Genomic DNA, 19,871 nt, shown 5'->3' with positions numbered 1-19,871 from the left:
TCACTATGCCAGTCTCCAAACTGTGAACTTCGATATGTAATAGTATGGTCTCGTGCTCTACCTCGAGTTAAAGTAGAACTTTATCAGTGTCATAATTCTATAATAGGAGAATCCAATATCTTTGCTGTGTGGTCACTTAAATCTTACTAAAAAGAAAAGAAAGACTGGCATTTATATTGTATCTTCCATGATCACCGGACATTCTAAAGCTTTACACTCAATGAAACAGAAGTACAATCACTGCTGTAATGTAGGAAGCAAAACTCCAATATGCTTGGTTTAAGAGTACTGGTTGAAGTGTCATGATCTGAAATACAACTTTTACAGTTCAACTGTATTCCTGCCTACCTTGAAGATTGGTGACCCTGGCTCATTGTAGGTTTTTGCGTTCCTTACTAAAAGTTCAATATCTCGAGCCATCACATTGACACTTTTATAAACACCATTCTGTAAAAATAAATTGGTTTGCTCATATTGAGAGTAAGCATTCACTGCAAGAAGTTAAAATGACATATTTTGTAAATATTCAGGTGAAGCATCAATATTGCAGAATAATTCCTCATGTCATGCAATTTGTGATTTCAGCTGCACAACTATGGTAGGAAAAATAGAAGAGAAAATTGTCGAACCTGAATCCTCTGGGCGATTGTCTTCAAATCTACTGGTTCCTTAATAATTTCGTAATAGTCAGGATATTGCTGCAAGTACAGACATTAATTTGCATAAATTTTGATGCCTCTATCAATTTTTCCAGACTTGACCAGATAGATTAACTGACGGTGATCTTGAGCCACTGTCAGTGGGAATGGCAGTGGGGGCTCAAGATCTGGCAAAATCCAGAAATTGCAAATCTTGCCAGTGAGATAGCAATTTCCAATTTTGCCACCCCTCACCAGTGATATAACCAGGTTCATATCCACAAAGGGTGAGAACCTCAATTTAATGTATTTTAGTAAATTTAAATATCATTAGCAGAGCCCCTGCCATATATTGACCCCCTAGCCGTATTTTCAAACCTTGCTGCAAGTTCTAGGTTCAATATCCTTTTATCTAAAATTGTTGTTTTCTTAAATAATAATGTTTAGTACTACTAATACAATAGTTTGGTTGAACAGATCAATAAAGCGTAATCTTATATTTACAGATAAAAATTTAAAAATCTTAGTGGATATCATATTTTATCAAAATGTAAACGAAATCAATGGCCATCAATTATTAGTGTCCTCTTAGTAAACCACTGGAATAATTGTAAAATATTGCAAATTTAACCGAAAATTACTCTCTTCCATCTTCTTCCACTGGGGAAAAGATCTGAGATCACATATCAATTGATTCAAGGGCAGCTTTTTTGTTAGTTGCCATCAGCCTTTTGAATGGACCTACCTAACATTAAGCTGATCTTTCTCTAGACCCTAGCAATGACTGTAACACGATATTCTGCACCGTCTCCTTTCTTTCTCCCCTATGTACTCTATGAACAGTATGCTTTGTCTGTATAGTGTGCAAGAAACAATACATGTAACGATAAATCAAATCAAAACCAAAGTGGCCTTCAACTGCCAAAAGAGAAACATTTCTTAAAAAGTATCTGCCAACACTAGATCTTTTACACTTATATATACAATAATACATTGACAAAGATTTTTTTCACAATGAAATCACTCCAATTTATTGGTTTATTGATTTTAAACAGGTATACTCACCACTCTGGAAGGTAATTTTTGAAAAAGTTCACTGGTAAGATGACCTGTTGGGTCAACATGAGTGGCGACTGCTTCAAATAGGTGTTCTAACTGTTCTTTTAGATTATTATAATGTGCTGTACTCTATAAAGCAATAAAAAGAAAACTTAACAGTTCTCTATCTCATCAATTTCCACATTAGCATAATTTTGTAATTCATGGGCTTTATTCAATCAAATAGCATAATTAACATCTTCATTCTGATTTGACATTTTTAAAAGACAATTTTGAAAGACTCAACACCCAAAAAAAATGCATAACGTACAAATATATATTTTATATTCAGTCATGTAATGCAAGTGCCACTGGCATATCCCAAACTGCCCTTGAGAAGGTGGTGATGGGTTGCAACATTGAACTGCAGTAGTTCAAGATACGTTGGTGTTATTAGGAAGAGAGCTCTAGCCTTTTAATCTAGCAACAGTGAAGAAATGGCAATAAAGTTTCAAGTCAAGATCTTGTGTGGCTTTGAGTGGAACTTGCAGGTGGTGGTGTTCCCATGTGTCTGTTGCTCTTGTCCTTCTAGGTAATAGAGATTTTGGGTTGAGAATGTGCTGTTGGTGGAAACTTGGTGAATTACCATGAACTGTGAATTATTCTCACAAGACCCAATATCTAGTGGACATCATTCAAAAGGAGCCTACACTGAACACTAAGTCTTTGCTACCAGATAACTGATTGGATGAATACATTATTAAATTCCATGCCTAAAGGAATAAAGTAAGGAAATTAGAAAATATCAAATACTAGGCAAACACTGTTAAATAAGAATGAAAAAAAAAACGTTTAATTTATTTAGTGGTCAAGACCCCTCTGGACATACTCTCTTCCACTTCCATCAGGATAAAGATACAGAAGTCTGAAAATATGTACAACTGACTCAAGGACAGCTTCTTCCCTACTGCCATCAGACTTTTGAGTGGTCCTATCACACTTTAAGCTGATCCTTCTCTTCACCCTTTTGGTAACTGCAACCCTGTATTCTGCGCACCCTAGCCTTTCTTTTTCCCCTATGTACTCTATGAATGGTACGTTTTGTCTGTAATAGCTCGTAAGAAACAATACTTTTCACTGTATCCCAGTACATGTGGCAATAATACATCAATCAAATTTAAAAAGTACTGAAAGCAAATGAAGTACTTTTGACGTGCAATCAATATTGTAATGTAGGAAATCTGGCAGTCAATTTGTGACACATGGCAACACAACCACACGTGAGTTTCATTTCAAACAGCAATGTGCTACTGGCCAGATAACTTGCTTTGTTATGACTGAGGGATAAAATATTTGCAAGGACATCGGAGATAACTTTCCTGCTCTGCTTTGAAATAGTGCTGTTGAGATCTTTCATGTCCACCTGAGAGGTCAAGACATCTGATGGTTTAACATCTCATCCGAAAGATGGCATCTCTGACAGTGCAGCACAACACTGGTGAGGCAGAATAGATCATCTGGAGTGGACTTGAACTCAGAGACAAGAATGTGACAACTAAAGCAAGGGTGAAATGCTTGTTGCCAACTTTCCCTTGAGAATTAAAAGTACTTACTTCCTCTTCACCAGTTGCTCCAAGATTATCTTGACCATCATAATCATCTTCTTCCTCTTCATCTTCATAATCTCCCCTCTGAACAAACTCATTTCTTGTCCTTGTATACAAATCCCACAATTTACCTGCAGCTTTGCATTCAACAGAATCTTCCTGTAAGTGATTAAGAAATCGTTTGTTTCAAACATACAAACACTGAAAGCTATGGATTTTCTATTCATAACTTGCAAGAACACATATGTTGTAATTGGTGCGTGCGTGAACGGCGTGGTGGCATAGTGGTTAGTATTGTCCAAAGATGTGCAGGTTAGGTTGATTGGCCATGCTAAATTGCCCCTTAATATCAGGGGGACTAGCTCCAGTAAATAGGTGGGGCTATGGGGACGGCCTGGTTGCGATTCTGGTTGGTGCAGACTCAATGGGCTGAATGGCCTCCTTCTGCACTGTAGGGATTCTATGATTGCTGTCTCACAGCACCAGGGACACAGGATCGATTCCAGTCTTGGGTGACCGTCTGTATGGAGTTTGCACATTCTCCCTGTGTATGCATGGGTTTTCTGTGCACTCTGGTTTCCCCCTCCCCACACAGTCCAAAGATACGTAGGTTAAGTGAATTAGCCATGTCAAATTGCCTCCAAATGTTAACAGGACAGTGGGATAAATGAGTGGGGTTGCGGGGATAGGGCAGGGTGGGTGGGCTTGAGAAAGATACTTAGTTGACAAATTGGTGCACACTTGATGGGCTGAATTGTACTGTAGGGATTCCATGTGTGTAAATCAATGGATTACAAGTCTGCATAATCCTTGAAACATTCTTTAAAAGCTTCAAGAGATCAAGGTTCATTATCACGTCGGCAATTATTCAGTTCAGATGCATTATTACTCTTAAAGAGAAAGGGAAACTTCAGAGGTAACAGAGCCTAGACAACAATCTCAAATTGTTATAGAGATATGAGGGCAAAACAACTCATGTCAACAAAGAGTCACAGAGTCATAGATGTTCACAGCATGGAAACAGGCCCTTCAGCCTAACTTGTCCATGCCGCCCTTTTTTTTAAAACCCCTACGATAGTATCAATTGCTCGCATTTGGCCCATATCCTTTATACCCAACATACCTACGTAACTACCTAAATGCTTTTCAAAAGACAAAATTGTACCCACCTCTACTACTATCTCTAGCAGCTTGTTCCAGACACTCACCACCCTGTGTGTGAAAAAATTGCCCCTCTGGGCACTTTTGTATCTTTCCCCTTTCACCTTAAACCTACGCCCGTTTGTTTTAGACTCTCCTACCTTTGGAAAAAGATATTGATTATCAAGCTGATCTGTGTCTCTCATTATTTTATAGACCTCTATAAGATCACTCCTCAGCCTCCTACACACCAGAGAAAAAGGTCCCAGTCTATCCAGCCTCTCCTTATAATTCAATCCATCAAGTCCCGGTAGCATCCTAGTAAATCTTTTCTGCACTGTTTCTAGTTTAATAATATCCTTTCTATAATAGGGGATGAGATTGTACACAGTATTCCAAGTGTGGCTTTACCAATCTCTTGTACAACTTCAACAAGATGTCCCAACTCCTGTATTCAATGTTCTGACTGATGAAACTAAGCATGCTGATTGCCTTCTTCACCACTCCGTCCACCTGTGACTCCACTTCCAAGGAGCAATGAACATGTACCCCTACATCTCTTTGTTCTGTAACTCTCCCCAGTGCCCTACCATTAACTAAGTAAGTCCTGCCTGGTTCAATCTAGCAAAATGTATCATCTCACATTTGTCTAAATTAAATTCCATCTGCTATTCATCAGCCCACTGGCCCAATTGATCAAGATCCCATTGCAATTGGAGATAACTTTCTTCACTGTCCTCTATGCCACCAATCTTAGTGTCATCTGCAAACTTTCTAACCATGCCTCCTATATTCTCATCCAAATCATTTATATTAAATGACAAATAAGGAGATTGAATGTTAGTACCTAATTGTATCACAAGTGGAAAATGGGTACCAGATATAATTTTAGCAAAAACAGGTTCAATACAATTCAAACCAAAGATGAACTAGTTTGGTGATGCCACGCTGACCAATTGTTGTCTTTCAAAATGATTTTTCAATCATCTCCAGCAGTACAAAACTTCTTTAGTCCCTAGTGTTCTGAATACTATATGGAAGACTTAGTTGAATCGGAGTTGTCTGATACTTGTGTCTATATTACTACATCATGTGAGAATAATGCAGAATTACTTCCAAGAGAATGTCCACTGAAGTTCCAAATCATACTTCTAGGATCAAGGACAGCCAAATTCCAGAACATCATATGCAACCAAACAGGAACAGACATCCTCTTAATCAACCTTCTTATTGACTGGTCAATGAGTACAGTGCTCAGAATATTATTGATCCTATGTATAACATTGTACTAATTTGCCATGACCGCAGAAGTAAAGGGGAATGGGTGTTTTATATTTAAGTAGTTGCATGACTGCTTTACGAGCCAGTCACATGATTTGATAGTGATAAATCTGGATGCTGACAGTTTGAATCTGTGTGTGCAAACTACATCTTTTTCTTTAAAATCCACAACACTTAAAGTAGTTAAGGCAATACATTATTATAAATATACTACTAATTTAAAACAACTTTCATTTACACATCAATTCTAACATAAAAACATGTTCAATGAATCTTCAGAGAGGTGCCAACAAAAATAAATCAATACTAAGCCAATGAAGGATACTTAGGAGGGATTGCCAAAAGCTTACTTAAAGATATCAGTTTAGTTTCAAAGATCACTACCTTATAGTAGGCCTTTGCATTATTGACCATTAGCTGAAAATCAGAAGTCAGCTGATCGACATCATCATATTCCTCCATCTTCAATTTCTGCTGGATCTTCAAAAGATCAATGGGATGGGAAACCACATCATAGTAATCTGGTTGGTTCCTATTTTGCAGCACATTGCAAGATGTATGTAAAAATATATACATTCACCAAATGCCCATAATCACTATAACATTATGTTCAAAGCTAATTGTTATTAATGTAGCATTTTTATTTTATATTTTCAATCTTCAGCATTTTACACTGCCACAAACTAAAATAAATAAATTTTATACTCCATAAAATACAAAATAAATATAAAATAAATTTTATACTCCAAACCATGTTCTTCAAAACTCAATGTACAACGTAACTAAGTACTGTTCATATCAAATTCAATCGAGTGAACTACTGCTCCATCAGCCGCCCACTCTCGATCATCAGCAAAGTGAGAGTAGGGAATTGTCGACAGAGCTTGTCCACAGTGTTACCAAGCAGTATTTACTCACCAATAAAAGTTAGCCAACAGTCAATCAGCCTCATCAGTGATGCCTATCTCCCATGGATTAATAAAAATAAGCTCACAAACCCAAATACAGGGCAGTTTAGATCCTGATTCCTTATTGCAACTAAGATAACACGAGGGGACATAGCTTTAAACTGAGGGGTGATAATTATAGGACAGATGTCAGAGGTAGGTTATTTACTCAGAGGGAGTAAGGGCATGGAATGCCCTGCCTGCAGCAGTTGTGGACTCGCCAACTTTAAGGGCATTCAAATTGTCAGTGGATAGGCATATGGATAACATTGGAATAGTTTAGGTTAGAGGGTCCTTAGATTGGTTCCGCTGGTCGGCGCAACATCGAGGGCCGAAGGGCCTGTACTGTGCTGTAACGTTCTATGTTCTAAGATAATTTATACAATAAATTTGCTAGGGAAAAAGAAATGTTGTTTGATATGCGGTTTTGATCAACTAAGTTAGAACAAATTTTTAAGAACGTAAGGGATCCACTGATACTGGAAGAATTTTGAAACAGCATCCCAATAGCTATTAGGTCACAACTAGAAGACTGTAGGGTTTCTGAGGTGTAGGAAGCAGCGGTTCTGGAAAGTGAGTATGATGTATCACATAGGTAATTATTAAACCCATGGGGGGAAAGCTGGAAGTAAGGACAAAAGTCTAGCTTTAGGGAGACTGCAGCTGTTCCAGTCAATAAAAATGATAGTATAGACAATAATGCAAAGAAACAAGCCTGCTTGCACTGTCTTCTGACAGGGCATCTAAAAATAAGTTGTTAGAAGCTGAACAGTAAACTGGTGACAGTCACAGAAATGCTTAAAGAGTTCTCAGAAAAGACTGTACCAGAAAAGGAAATTGGTGTTAATACTAGGGTAATGGTACAAGTGAAACTTGTTCTCTCAGAACCTACTGGAGTAGGGAATGTGACTTAGGATAATCAATGGAATTCTTCCTTGAAAACTAATAGAGAGTTAGATTAGTGAAGGTTCTTGAGATTTTGTCTCCAAGGTAGAAATATTTATTTAATCCTCTGAGAAGCAAGTAAATAAGTTGTTATTTTGAGGGATATTGGGGCAAATTAGTCACTGATGGCAGCTGATGATACAATTTGTGTTCCAGATGGTTTGATGAAAGAAAAGGCAATAATAATGGGTTTTCATGGGATTTAAGAACCTGTTTCCTTACAATTGCTCTTATTTTACTGATTGAAGGGGTAGGTTTTACATTGGGTAATGATTTGTCCAAAGTAGAGAGTAACATGGCACTGATTACGTTGCAGCAGTTGCTTGGACATGATGATAGGCATGCTGGTTAGGTGCATTGGCCATGTTAAATCCTCTCTCAATGTACCTGAACAGGTGCCGGAATGTGGCGACTAGGGGATTTTCACAGTAACTTCACTGCAGTGTTAATGTAAGCCTTGTGACACTAATAAATAAAGTTGGAGAAAATTCCAAGGCAAGATCTTTGATGGTAAAGACTGGAATCCCTTGTGAGAGAGATAGATTTTAAATAGGTTCATGGTGTGCACTGACATCTGAGTGAGTGATTGCAAAATCTGTTTTGGTCATTTACTGTGTAGTGTGGTGAGTCTGAGCAGTTCGTCTGTTAACTCACATGTACCTCATATTAATCCTGAATGTTTGAATGTAAAACAGATATTTTAAATTATTTTACCTTTCTGACCTTGTACAGTTTACTATTATTTGCTGAAAACCCATGGAATCTTGTGACTTTATTCTCCTAGAACTTGTCTTGAATCTAAAAAAAAGTTTCTGATTCCTGACGGAATCTTACCAAAATGTTTAGGTGTCTGGTCTAGGATCATGACAAAGTACTGTCTTCAGTAACGCTCGATTATGAAGGAATACATGGTTTTGCTTTTAGTACAAAGGATATTCCTATTAAAACATATTTTCGTTAATGATCAATATTTAACTGGCTGCTTAAACAGACACAATTGATCATATCAAATTTATAAAAGCTACTATATTTATGTATTAATGAGATACAATTCTTGAACTGTCACTTTTAGATCATACAGCAAAGTTAAACTTCTAAATAGCATTAGACTTAGACACAAAAAATATTAGCTTGTTAAAAATCAAGCACAGTTTTTTTAAAAAAAGAATTCTGACAAAATTCCAAGACCAGGATGCCTAAATGCTACCTTCTTTTTGGTGCTCTGATGAAGAGCTCACATAGAAGTCTTCCATGATCATCCTTGTAATCTCGAATGGTATTGTACAACTCATGGCAAACTGCAATCTGTTGAAAAAAAAATTAATATCACATATATGTGCAAATACTTCAGTTGTACAGGACTATGGGAGATCCTACATGGAGTAGAGTGTTTAATTTTGGACATGGTTTCTCAGGAAGTATAAATTGGCCTTTGTGAGGCAACAGCGCAAGTTCAAATGTTAGCAAGAGTTTAAACATAAGAAATAAGAACATAAGAACATAAGAAATAGGAGCAGGAGTAGGCCATCCAGCCCTTCGAGCCTGCCCCGCCATTCAATAAGATCATGGCTGATCTGTCGCTGCTCAGTTCCACTTTCCCGCCCTCTCCCCATAACCCTTAATCCCCTCTCTTATCAAAAACCCATCAACCCGCGTCTTAAAAATATTTAGCGAGGTAGCCTCCGCCACTTCAACGGGCAGAGAATTCCAGAGATTCACCACCCTTTGAGTGAAGAAGTTCCTCCTCAACTCCGTTCTAAACCGCCTCCCCTTTATCTTGGCTGTGCCCCCTAGTCCTACTGTCTTTTTTGAGCGGGAAGAGTCTCTCCACCTCTATCCTATCCATCCCATTCATCATCTTATAAGTCTCAATGAGATCTCCCCTCATTCTTCTAAACTCTAACGAGTACAAGCCTAGTTTATTCAGCCTCTCCTCATAGCTCAACCCCCTCAATTCCGGTATCAGCCTAGTAAACCTCCTCTGCACTCCCTCCAAGGCCAAAATATCTTTGCGCAGGTGCGGCGCCCAAAACTGCACACAGTACTCCAGTTGCGGCCTCACCAATGCCCTATACAGCTGCAGCAAGACCTCCCTACTTTTATATTCAATCCCCCTCGCTATGAAGGCCAGCATCCCATTCGCCTTCCTGACCACCTGCAGGCTGGGTTTTTGCGACTCATGCACAAGGACCCCGAGGTCCCTCTGCACCGTCGCCTGCTGCAGTTTTTCGCCACGTAAGTAATAGTCCTTCCTACCATTCTTCCTACCAAAGTGGACCACCTCACACTTGCCAACATTAAATTCCATTTGCCATTTCCTGGCCCATTCGCCCAGCCTATCTAGATCCTTCTGCAGACTCTCCACACCCTCCGCACAATTTGCCGTTCCCCCAATCTTGGTGTCATCAGCAAATTTCGACACCCTACACTCGGTTCCCTCCTCCAGATCATCTATATAAATGGCAAAAAGCTGAGGCCCCAGCACCGACCCCTGGGGCACTCCACTAGTCACCATCCGCCAATCTGAATAGCACCCGTTGACCCCCACTCTCTGCCTCCTATCTGACAACCAATCCTCTATCCACGCTAACACCAAGATACTAAAGTCATGTACCAACCGACTCAAGGACAGCTTTTTTCCTGCTGCCATCAGACTTTTGAATGAAGCTGCCTTGCGTTAAGTTGATCTTTCATGACACCCTAACTACGACTGTAACACTACGTTCTGCACTCTCTCGTTTCCTTCTCTACGAACAGTATGCTTTGTCCATATAACACGCGAGAAACAATACCTTTCACTGTATGCTAATATACATGACAATAATAAAGCAAATCAAATTACAAAATCTGTTTAAAGGCTTACATCATGAAAACAAACTATCAACTTGCTGTATTTCCTTACATTAAAAAGTTGATCCAATTGAGATGTTTAAAGTGACAAAATGATTTAGTGGCATAGATAGAGAGAAGCAATTTCCTCTGCTAGGGAATCTAGACCAAAAGAGGCACAATCTTAAAATTAGATTGAGTCATTCAGGGTTGAAATTAGGAAGGGGGTTTTCACACATGGCATAGTGGAATTATTTATCTTTCCTCTTTAAAAGTCTGTGAATTGATAGATTTTTGTCAGTTGAAGATTTCAAAGGATGTAGACCAAAGTTGGATAAATTGAGTTGAAGGAAAAATCAACCACTATCTGACTGCATGGTTGAACATGTTGAGAGGGCTGAATGGCCTAATCCTGTTTTTATGTATTTTTCTATACCATATATACATCTAAACAAAGTAATCAAAATTTACACCTTAAAAGATAAATTTATGGATTAAATCTGTTAGTATTCTGAAATATTTATATTTTTTGACGTCAAAATAGTTGGTAAGGTACGTTTTTGTGGTCAGACAGAGAGAGGACATGTCCCCTTTTCTCTTGCTCTGCTACTTTTCATTCAGCTCACATCCAGGTTTGCCACAAAGTTCAAATAATCTTTTCTGAATAATCAACTTACTGTAAAAGTTGACCTCATGTAAAAGTTGGCCCCATTATTTTTCACCTAATTAGCCATAATTTTTATATATCTTGATTAAAAGGTCAGCCCCAGTTTTTCAGGGATCAAAGCCAAAATATCTTGCAGGATTTCAATGTGAAGTTAATTCATTATACATTTATATTATATAGGATGAAATGTTCATAGTTTGTAATGCTACGAATAAAAGCTAGATAATTTATAGGTTTGAAATGTATTTGGTTTGTAATGTTCTAAACTAAATATCAGATAATTAATATGAAATCTTTAGTGCTGTTGTTTGTAACTTTATTCCACTGAAAGTCTTTTTTTGGATTGCACTTGAGCCCTCATCAAGCATGCATGTCAATCCCTTGAAAATATCACCCATACAAAAATGATTTTCCTCCTAAAGTTGTGGATTCAAAAAATACACAAAGATATACAGTAATGAGAAAAGCATACTGTCTCTCTGCTTGATGTATTCTCTGATTTTAAGGGGACACAGTCAATCAAAGCTATAACAGGTATATATCAATGCTTTTGCTTTTTATCCCTCACCCACATACATACATATGTATGCAGTGTTTAACAAAAGTGTCTTGCCTTTGCATTTTTCTGCTGAAATATTCCAACAGCACAACTGACTGTATGATACTGGTGCATCCTGTGAGGTTAGAAATACAACACATGCATAGACTGTAGAATCTAAATTCAGCTCAAAGCACTGAGCTAAAATATCAAGCCAAAGGCCTTCGGACAAGGTTGAGATCACCAAGTACAAATATTAAAAACAGAAAAGAGAATTTTGTGAAATAAACAATTTTTAATTTTGTTTGAATCCTTGTCTTGTTCAGACATTTCAGATACTAGAGAAATAATTAAAAAGGAAATCCAGAGAGTATTTTGGGTGATTTGTGGAAGCATGTTGGCTAGATTAGACAATTGTGAGCTGACATGCTCAGTGAAATATTAAAGATGCTGTGAGTGACAAAGGCTGCACTGAGGAAGTGCAGCATCGCTAATAACATAAATACATATTACAACCACATGTAGTAATTAATGGCTCAGAATTTGCAGGGCTTTGATAGTGAAATGTCACCTCTTATTGTCAGTATCACTCAGAAGCTGACCACAACTTCAGGATTTAGCACATGCGCAGACTAAAATGGAAATTCTGAAGTTGATATCTATGATTCTCTTTTCTGCCATAAACTGAACTCCCATTATTATCACTCCTTCCACCTCCACACCCAGAACCAGAAATCACTGAAATCTTTTGATCTGATGAGACCTTCCTCCTTTTCACGCTAATATCACTATAGACACCCCATGAAAAGTTAAGCCTCATTCAACGAGGTGCACTAGGTTATTGATAGTGATGAATAATAACTACTGCTGTACAACTGATCTGAACCTGAAAAAATAATTTTATCTCCAGGGATGTTCTTAAATTTCACCATTACAATGAATTATAAGATTTAAAATATGTTTTAAAAAGTTTGATTCCATAATTTTAAGTTAAGTTCTATATTAAGCCTATGTGTGTATGCCAATCTCTATTTCACTCTTGGTAAAATGTCTAAAAAGTGATTGATTATAACAGTTTTCCATTTCCTGGCTTCCTCGCTGTGAAAGTTCACATTAAAGAATTTACAGTTCGATGACATCACCATAGCCTGAAAGGATTAATAATCACACAAGTTTAAAAATCATATAAACTGCAAGCAGTATCTCAGTCACATAGGGAAAGCTATGTGAAAACCACACATTGTGATTAAAGCAGGCACAGACAAGAATCAAAAACTATTTAATTGAACAATCATACAATCATAGGATTCTACAGTGCAGAAGGAGGCCATTTGGCCCATCGAGTATGCACCGACCATACCCACCCAGGCCCTACGCCCATACCCCAATGCATTTATCCTAGCTACTCCCCCTGACACTACAGGGCAATTTACCATGGCCAATCCATCTAACCTGCACATCTTTGGAACGTGGGAGGAAACCCGAGCACCCGGAGGAAACCCTTGCAGACACGGAGAGATTATGCAAACTCCACACAGATGATGACCCAAGCTGGGAATCGAACCAGAGTCCCTGGTACTATAAGGCAGCAGTGCTAACCACTGTGCAGTTGCAGCTCATGTTTGCCCATTAGAACAAGGAACAGCGAAAAGGAAGGTTGACATACCATTGGTCAGAGATATAGCTATCATTGCTTGATAACATGCACAAGTTTTAATTGGCACTATACCATTATATATATGATGTAACCTAAATCAATAACTGTGAGTGGATGGAGATAACTCCTATACTTTGATAGATATATGCTAATTATTTGCAATCAAATTTGGAAACTTAATTGCTTGTGCATTTCTGATTTCTGCACTCCGGCTGGTCTTAAAGATTGCTCAGAGTCTGTACTGCAGTAATAAAACATCTTAAACCACCTGGTGACTTTGTTTGGTTACTTGAGGGGAACAACTTTAACTACAACAAGAAAAGAATATTGTTGCAGCCCCATAACAGATCACGGGAATTATTAATTAACCTACAAATCTATTGCAAGTTGTGAGAAGTTAAAGGTTCTTACCATAGAGATTGCAAGAATTTGCAGTGCAACTTTCGTTAAGGTAAGTGGAGATTGTCAGGGACAACGAGTTTTCAATAAAATGGAGGCAGCATGGTGGCACAGTGGTTAGCACTGCTGCCTCACAGCATCAGGGACCTGGGTTCAATTCTGGCTTCGGATCCCTGTCAGTGTGGAGTTATCACATTCCTCCTGTGTCTGTGTGACTTTCCTCCAGGTGCTCCAGTTTCTTCCCCACAGTCCAAAGATACGTGGGTAAGGTTTGTTTGGCCATGCTAAATTGACCCTTAGTGTCAGAGGATTAGCAGGGTAAATATGCGGAGTTATCAGAATAGAGCTTGGGTGGGATTGTGGTCTGTGCAGACTCGAGGGGCCAAATAGCCTGTTTTTGCACTGTAAGAATTCTATGAATAAAACATGCATCCAATATCAATTTAAGCTCTAACAGATCTATAATATAGCAGAACAATGATATCATCAAGAGCTTTGTAAACTTAACGTACTGATTTACCAAGTAAGTATATACATCACTTAACTCCTTCCTTTATACAGGCAAAACAAAATATTAAAATCTAATGTCAAATAATTTGGAATATATCATTCAACTCGCCTTTGTAAAAAATTAACTAGTAAATGAAGTGAGGACCAAAACTAAACCTCAGCATTTCTTTTACTATTGGCATGGTGTCAACAGTCTTCTGGAACAAAAGAATATAAATTTCCAGTGAACTAAACCACTCTGGACATTTACTTCAAAAAACTGATAGGAATATAAAAAGAAACTCCTTACAGTCATACTTACAGGATCTACAGTTGGAACATTGGAAAGTTTTCTTCTTTTTCTGCTTGATCCTGCATTGCTTCCTGAAACAGGGTGTCCGTCATCACAGTCGCCACCACTAATACTGCTTGAAGGAGAAGTGGCCCTTTTTCTTTTTGAACCCATAGGAATTCTGGCAATGTCTTTAAAAATAAGGTGTTCAACGGTGAGGTCACTCAAAGAAAAACAAGCAAGTTTATTTAAAGTCTTCACATCCTTACGAGGAGACATTAGATTTTGAATATCTGCTTTTTCTCAATGTCATTCATGCATTTAACAGTAAACTTTATTCAGAAGTTTACATTGTGCATCAAATTCTGTTCATGGATCCAAATCAAATTATTGAAGCTAAAGCCAGCTCATATCTAAACAAAATCTTGAGTGCAACAAATATTAGGGACTCTTGACCTATCAAATAATTCAGATTTTCCAACAGATATCCTTTTACCTTCCCTTTCCAATGTCACTTAAACTTGAAACAGCACTGTCTACAAAATAGCATAGTGCTCTTCCGGGATCCCTTCCCAGATCACGCGTCCTTTCTGTATTTTTACTTCCTTCAAAAAGATTGAAAATAATCTGTTTTGACACCTTATTACGAAAATGGAGGTCAAGGTTGCATCAGGATCACATATCTTGTACCAGAAATTGAGACTATAGATTAGCACTTAACAATTTTGAATCGTATAAATTCTAAGAACATACACATTGAAGTATATTAAATATTAAACAGTGTTGATAAGGTAAACTCATTGTTACCAAGGAAGTATAATCAGATGAAAATGAGTGATGAGTGAATTTAGCAGAGGTATTAAGAAACCTCTGCTCAAAGCGTGCTGATTAGAATAATTTGCCAAACAAGGTGATAGAGACAAAAACATCAAACTTATTTTAGTTAATTTATACACCTGTTGATTTGAGATCAGCACGGATTTGAATACACAACAGGCAGACAACTTATACCTTCCTCTTATGAAACGTTTAAGCTACACAGCCTTGCTGGCTCTCCGAATTTCTATACATTATTGTCAGGCTGATGCTATATGCATGTATGATACTTCATGTGCAAATAATGCAAGCATTCTGATTGTAAAACTGAACTGTTTCACTAAACAACTCTATTTCTTTTTGGACCAGACAAATGTAAGTTAACCTGTAAAAACAATTGCAACTTGTAGAGTGCTGTTAGGATCTGCTGCTTTGGTGGAGTGCAGTCATCAACCTGCAGGTGAACTTGGGGAGATGGAAATGTTATTGCGGCTAGAGGAGGCGTCAAACCACCAAACAGATGGCTTCACTTCAGCTATAATGCCCCATGGAGTCCAACAACGAAGAACAATGAAATCATGCAGGTGTTCAAAATGGTATGCCATCGGATGGACATTCTTCTTGTCATTAATGGCACCAAGACTATATATCAATAATGAATGTTCATTTGCATTCCTCAAACAGCATGTTGGAATCAAACATAAACAACTATACACTGAGTAACTCCATTGTTCCCGTCTTTTATCCAATGTAATTACACCATTGCAGAAGATTCACCAACAAATAGCTAACATCCTGACATTCAGTAGTGAGTGTCATTTATGCAATATATAAAGTGGCATTGTTAGAATTATATATTACATGATAATGAACATCAAGTTTAGCTTTGAGATGAATAATTTTACATACATGTAAAAGACAGAGTAGATAAACTTAGAGTAAAGGGTTTCAAGAGCAAAGGGTCCCATCAGCAATGGGACAGGCACAACAAGGTAGCATCTTTTTTATTTCAGACAATCCTTCTTGGGTAAAAAAAAAAGTTTTGGAGTATTAGATTTTTTGTGTAGATTTGACACTTACATTCCAAGCAACTACAGTTGTAATTTTTGTCACTTATATATGAAGGGACCAATCATTTCATAAATGACTGGCCAGTTATTCACAGTAAACAGAATTTACTTCTTTCCTAAGGTTAAAAAAACCCTGAAAATGCTGGAAATACTCAGCCTGTCAGGCAGCATTTGTGGAGAAAGAAACATGGTCAACGTTTCAGGTCAATGAACTTGCATTCTGAGGAAAATCTCCCCAAACCTAATGTGTATTTCCAGCATTTTCTGTTTCTATCTTAGATTTTCAGCAACTGCAGTGTTTCACTTTCATTTTGAGGTTTCTCCTCCTTTTTAACCAAGGAGAATCTTGAAACTCTTTATTAGATTTTTCCACTGTACAAACACAACCAAGTTCAAATTAACAATACCAAATAACAGTATTGAGCAATTTAAGATAATGCCATAGACAAACATACAATAGAGTACTTATAAAAAGACAATCTAACAGAACGGAAAGTGCTCACTTGGAAACACCACATTAGGACAAAAGGTCATCCGATTCATATGCAAAGTCCGTCTAGTCCAACTTCAGTTTTGTAAAGAAACAGAGCAAACTCCCAACCTCTGAGGCCTGGACCAAGTTGAAAGCATGTGGGGAAAATGGACACACAAAAATGATACCCGAATCTTGTGCACTGAAAAACAATACTCAATTCTTACAAATTCCAAGCAGTTTTTTCTAAAAACTGCATATTCACAATTTTCCCATCTTTGCATTACTTTTGATTTTCTTCAGTTAGTACTTGCACAACAAATAGTGCAGTAGGATGGGAAAGAGAAACAGTACATGAGAAAGCAACACAGTTAAAGGAAAGCAGATATTTTTTCCTCATTTGCTTATTCATTATATTATTCATTTTACTGTCAAATTGATAAGTGAATTCTGATGTCTGTAAGTAATAAATTGGGTAAAAGAATTGGCCTTAGCCATGCAACCATGTGGCAATGTGCTACCAACATACACTATTATAGTTGACCACACACAAATGATGTTTTCAAGCTACCTGCAAAGTTTGCTCTGCTGAATTTCCTACCTTTGCCCAACAATACTTTTCACCCATCTTTCAAAGTCTAAGTGCAAAAATCAAAGTTTTTCTGTGGTAAGCAGGAAATATCTATATATCCTGATACCATTTCCCCACTTGTTTGTAGCCCTGATGCTTAAACTACAGAATAAAAGTGGACTGTACCAGTACAGTCCTTTCATTTGAGTATAAGCTGTGCAACAATCAAGTCAAATTTTCATGCCTGCTGACCTAATCATGTAAGGAAAAAAAATCTTTCATACAGGTATTTTTCATTGCTGAATTTTTTTTTGGCAGGAATATCCAAACCTTTTGATTTGGATCAAGCAGCCCCATATTTAAAGTTAACAGATGTGTTATGGATACCAACAGTATTCTACGTACTGATTTAGAAATGGTCCATCAACAAGGCAACAGGGTTAAGAGCACATTCCAAACTACCAAGTCCTCAAAATTCAAACACGAAAAAACAACACATATTAAAAACAAAGCAAAAATGGAAAATAATTATCTGAGCTTCATGAACTGGGCTTTGCTAGAATGTACAGTAATTCATCTGCTCAAAATTTAGACAATCATACTACGGAGAAAAACGTCTCTAAATTCAATTTGAGGAAAGAGACAAATATTCCATGATGATCGCTTGCAGACTGCTTCATATGTAACAGACTCCGGAGATTATTGTGAAGAAATGTGTTAAAAATGTTGCCAGAGACAGAAGCAGATGTTTATAGCTCAAAATTAAAACTAAATATTGATAAGTATTAATGTGCTGAAATGTAAGTAAATGTCAAACATCCATGATCATTGGTGAAATTATCGCAGAGCTGACCATTTCATTGTAACAAAGGATCATTGGTGAAATTATTTCAATACAATTTCATTGTAACAAGTGTTAGTTGTCAATTGAGTATTCCTCAATGGTCTTTCTTGCTGTAAAATTTCAATAGACTTATTACCATTTTTAACTGAATTTATTTATTTTTTGCCTAGAATTTGATGGCTCAATGTGTTTCAGGATGTCCCATTAGTTGAACTTCACAACCCCCCACCCCCCTCCCCAGCTAAAGAAATTTGTCCTAAATTACTGGAAGTACAATTGGTAACTGCACCAAGGGCCAGCAGGGCATCTGGGTGAATGATAGGACTGACAATAAATCTCTTTACCAAAAAAGAGTCAAGGATAGAGAAAGAAACAGAAAAACATTGCTGAGGAAAACAGGGTGAATTAGAACTAATTGACAAAAACTAGAAAGAGAAGGGAAAAATAATTGGGTTTAAGAGGGCGAATGTCAGTAAGGAAAAGTAAGAACAAAAGTGAAAACCTTAATTTTCAACAATGAGCCGAAATACATTTTAACTCAGCAAAGAAAGCAATTTCTTAAAATTCAGAATGGTTATCAACCAACTCCTGTTTTTTGCATAGCAAATAGTAAAGTAATTTGTGGGGAATTTGCAACTCACAAAGGTATATCTTTGTTGCCATAAATTGTTTGGTCAAACAAATAATTGTATATACGTTAATCTCACTGTTCACTTTCCCAACAAATCTTGGCTCAATATTCTCGCTATGTGGATCTTCGCAAGCCGCGATTATGTGCAAAATTGAAAAACCCTATACCAACCCTAACTGAATTTGAAATAACACTTCCAAAAGTTTTCAGATCGTCAAAATCCCCAAAGAAATGTTGAAAGTTTGGTTTCATTGGGCAACATTTTTTAAAAAAGTGAAGTAACATTTTAAAATGTGAAGATGTTAAATGGTTGTTAGGACCGCAACCAAAGAAAGGTACGTTGTTCTCCCAATGGGGAAGTGTTCTATTCCCAACCTGAGGCAGATTTTATTTACTGATTGCACACAATCTTTTTGTTTCTTTAAAATAAAATCCCCCGATAGTGATATCACCTAACTCTCTGGTTAACAACAACCTTATAAGAATAAATATGTTCACTCAAACACCGGATATTCTGCGATGTTTAATTTCATTCAGACCTGGGAGAGGGGGATGGGAGAGAACAAGCTTAAAAAAGAAAAATGAGAAGTGCATAAACAAGGAGAAGGCATTTAGATGCTGAACGAAACGATGAAGTGCAGGAGACAGCCCATCAGGTGGGTGAAGTCTGGGCTCCGGACAGCCGACTGACACAACAAAAGGAGCAGCGGCCTGAAGCTCAGAGACACCCTGACGGCCCCGCGCAATAACAAGCCGGGGGAATAAAAAGAATTCTGCACCAAACACAACCATCGCAGCTCAGCGAGCAAGGCCGTCCTTACCCCACTTGGCTGGTCCCGAAAGAACGTCCAATAAAACAACATTAACTGCAGCAATCCACTCTGTTAAACCCCCTCCCCCCTCTCTCTGTCTCTCTTCCTCTTCTGCCCCTCAGCTCCAGCGCCACGGCCGTAAAGTGGATCCAATGGTGCGTGTTGGCGACACTGACGTGCTCATGCTC

General features: G+C 37.7%; 1 protein-coding gene across 7 annotated transcripts in view; it reads right to left on the bottom strand.

Annotated features, from left to right (window-relative positions):
- The window catches only part of pbrm1 (polybromo 1), a 71,639-nt gene extending 51,830 nt beyond the window's left edge, over positions 1 to 19,809 (bottom strand). For 6 of the 7 annotated variants that reach the window (XM_080181769.1, XM_080181771.1, XM_080181774.1 and 3 more), the window contains exons 1-9: positions 19,693 to 19,809; positions 16,857 to 16,963; positions 14,498 to 14,658; positions 8,804 to 8,901; positions 6,089 to 6,236; positions 3,290 to 3,442; positions 1,704 to 1,826; positions 630 to 698; positions 349 to 447 (exon numbers count right to left, since the gene is read on the bottom strand). In XM_080181769.1, coding sequence (XP_080037895.1) covers positions 349 to 447; positions 630 to 698; positions 1,704 to 1,826; positions 3,290 to 3,442; positions 6,089 to 6,236; positions 8,804 to 8,901; positions 14,498 to 14,658; positions 16,857 to 16,896 — 891 coding nt within the window. In that variant the 5' untranslated portion in view covers positions 16,897 to 16,963; positions 19,693 to 19,809. The remainder of the gene's footprint in view (positions 1 to 348; positions 448 to 629; positions 699 to 1,703; positions 1,827 to 3,289; positions 3,443 to 6,088; positions 6,237 to 8,803; positions 8,902 to 14,497; positions 14,659 to 16,856; positions 16,964 to 19,692) is intronic. The other variant, XM_080181773.1, reaches the window with a different exon arrangement.
- Positions 19,810 to 19,871: the final 62 nt, after the last annotated feature.

This window comes from Carcharhinus amblyrhynchos, chromosome 3 (genome assembly GCF_965287045.1).
Source record: "Carcharhinus amblyrhynchos chromosome 3, sCarAmb.v2.hapA, whole genome shotgun sequence".
NCBI classification, from domain to species: Eukaryota; Metazoa; Chordata; class Chondrichthyes; order Carcharhiniformes; family Carcharhinidae; genus Carcharhinus; species Carcharhinus amblyrhynchos.
This window is presented reverse-complemented; position numbering and strand designations above follow the sequence as displayed.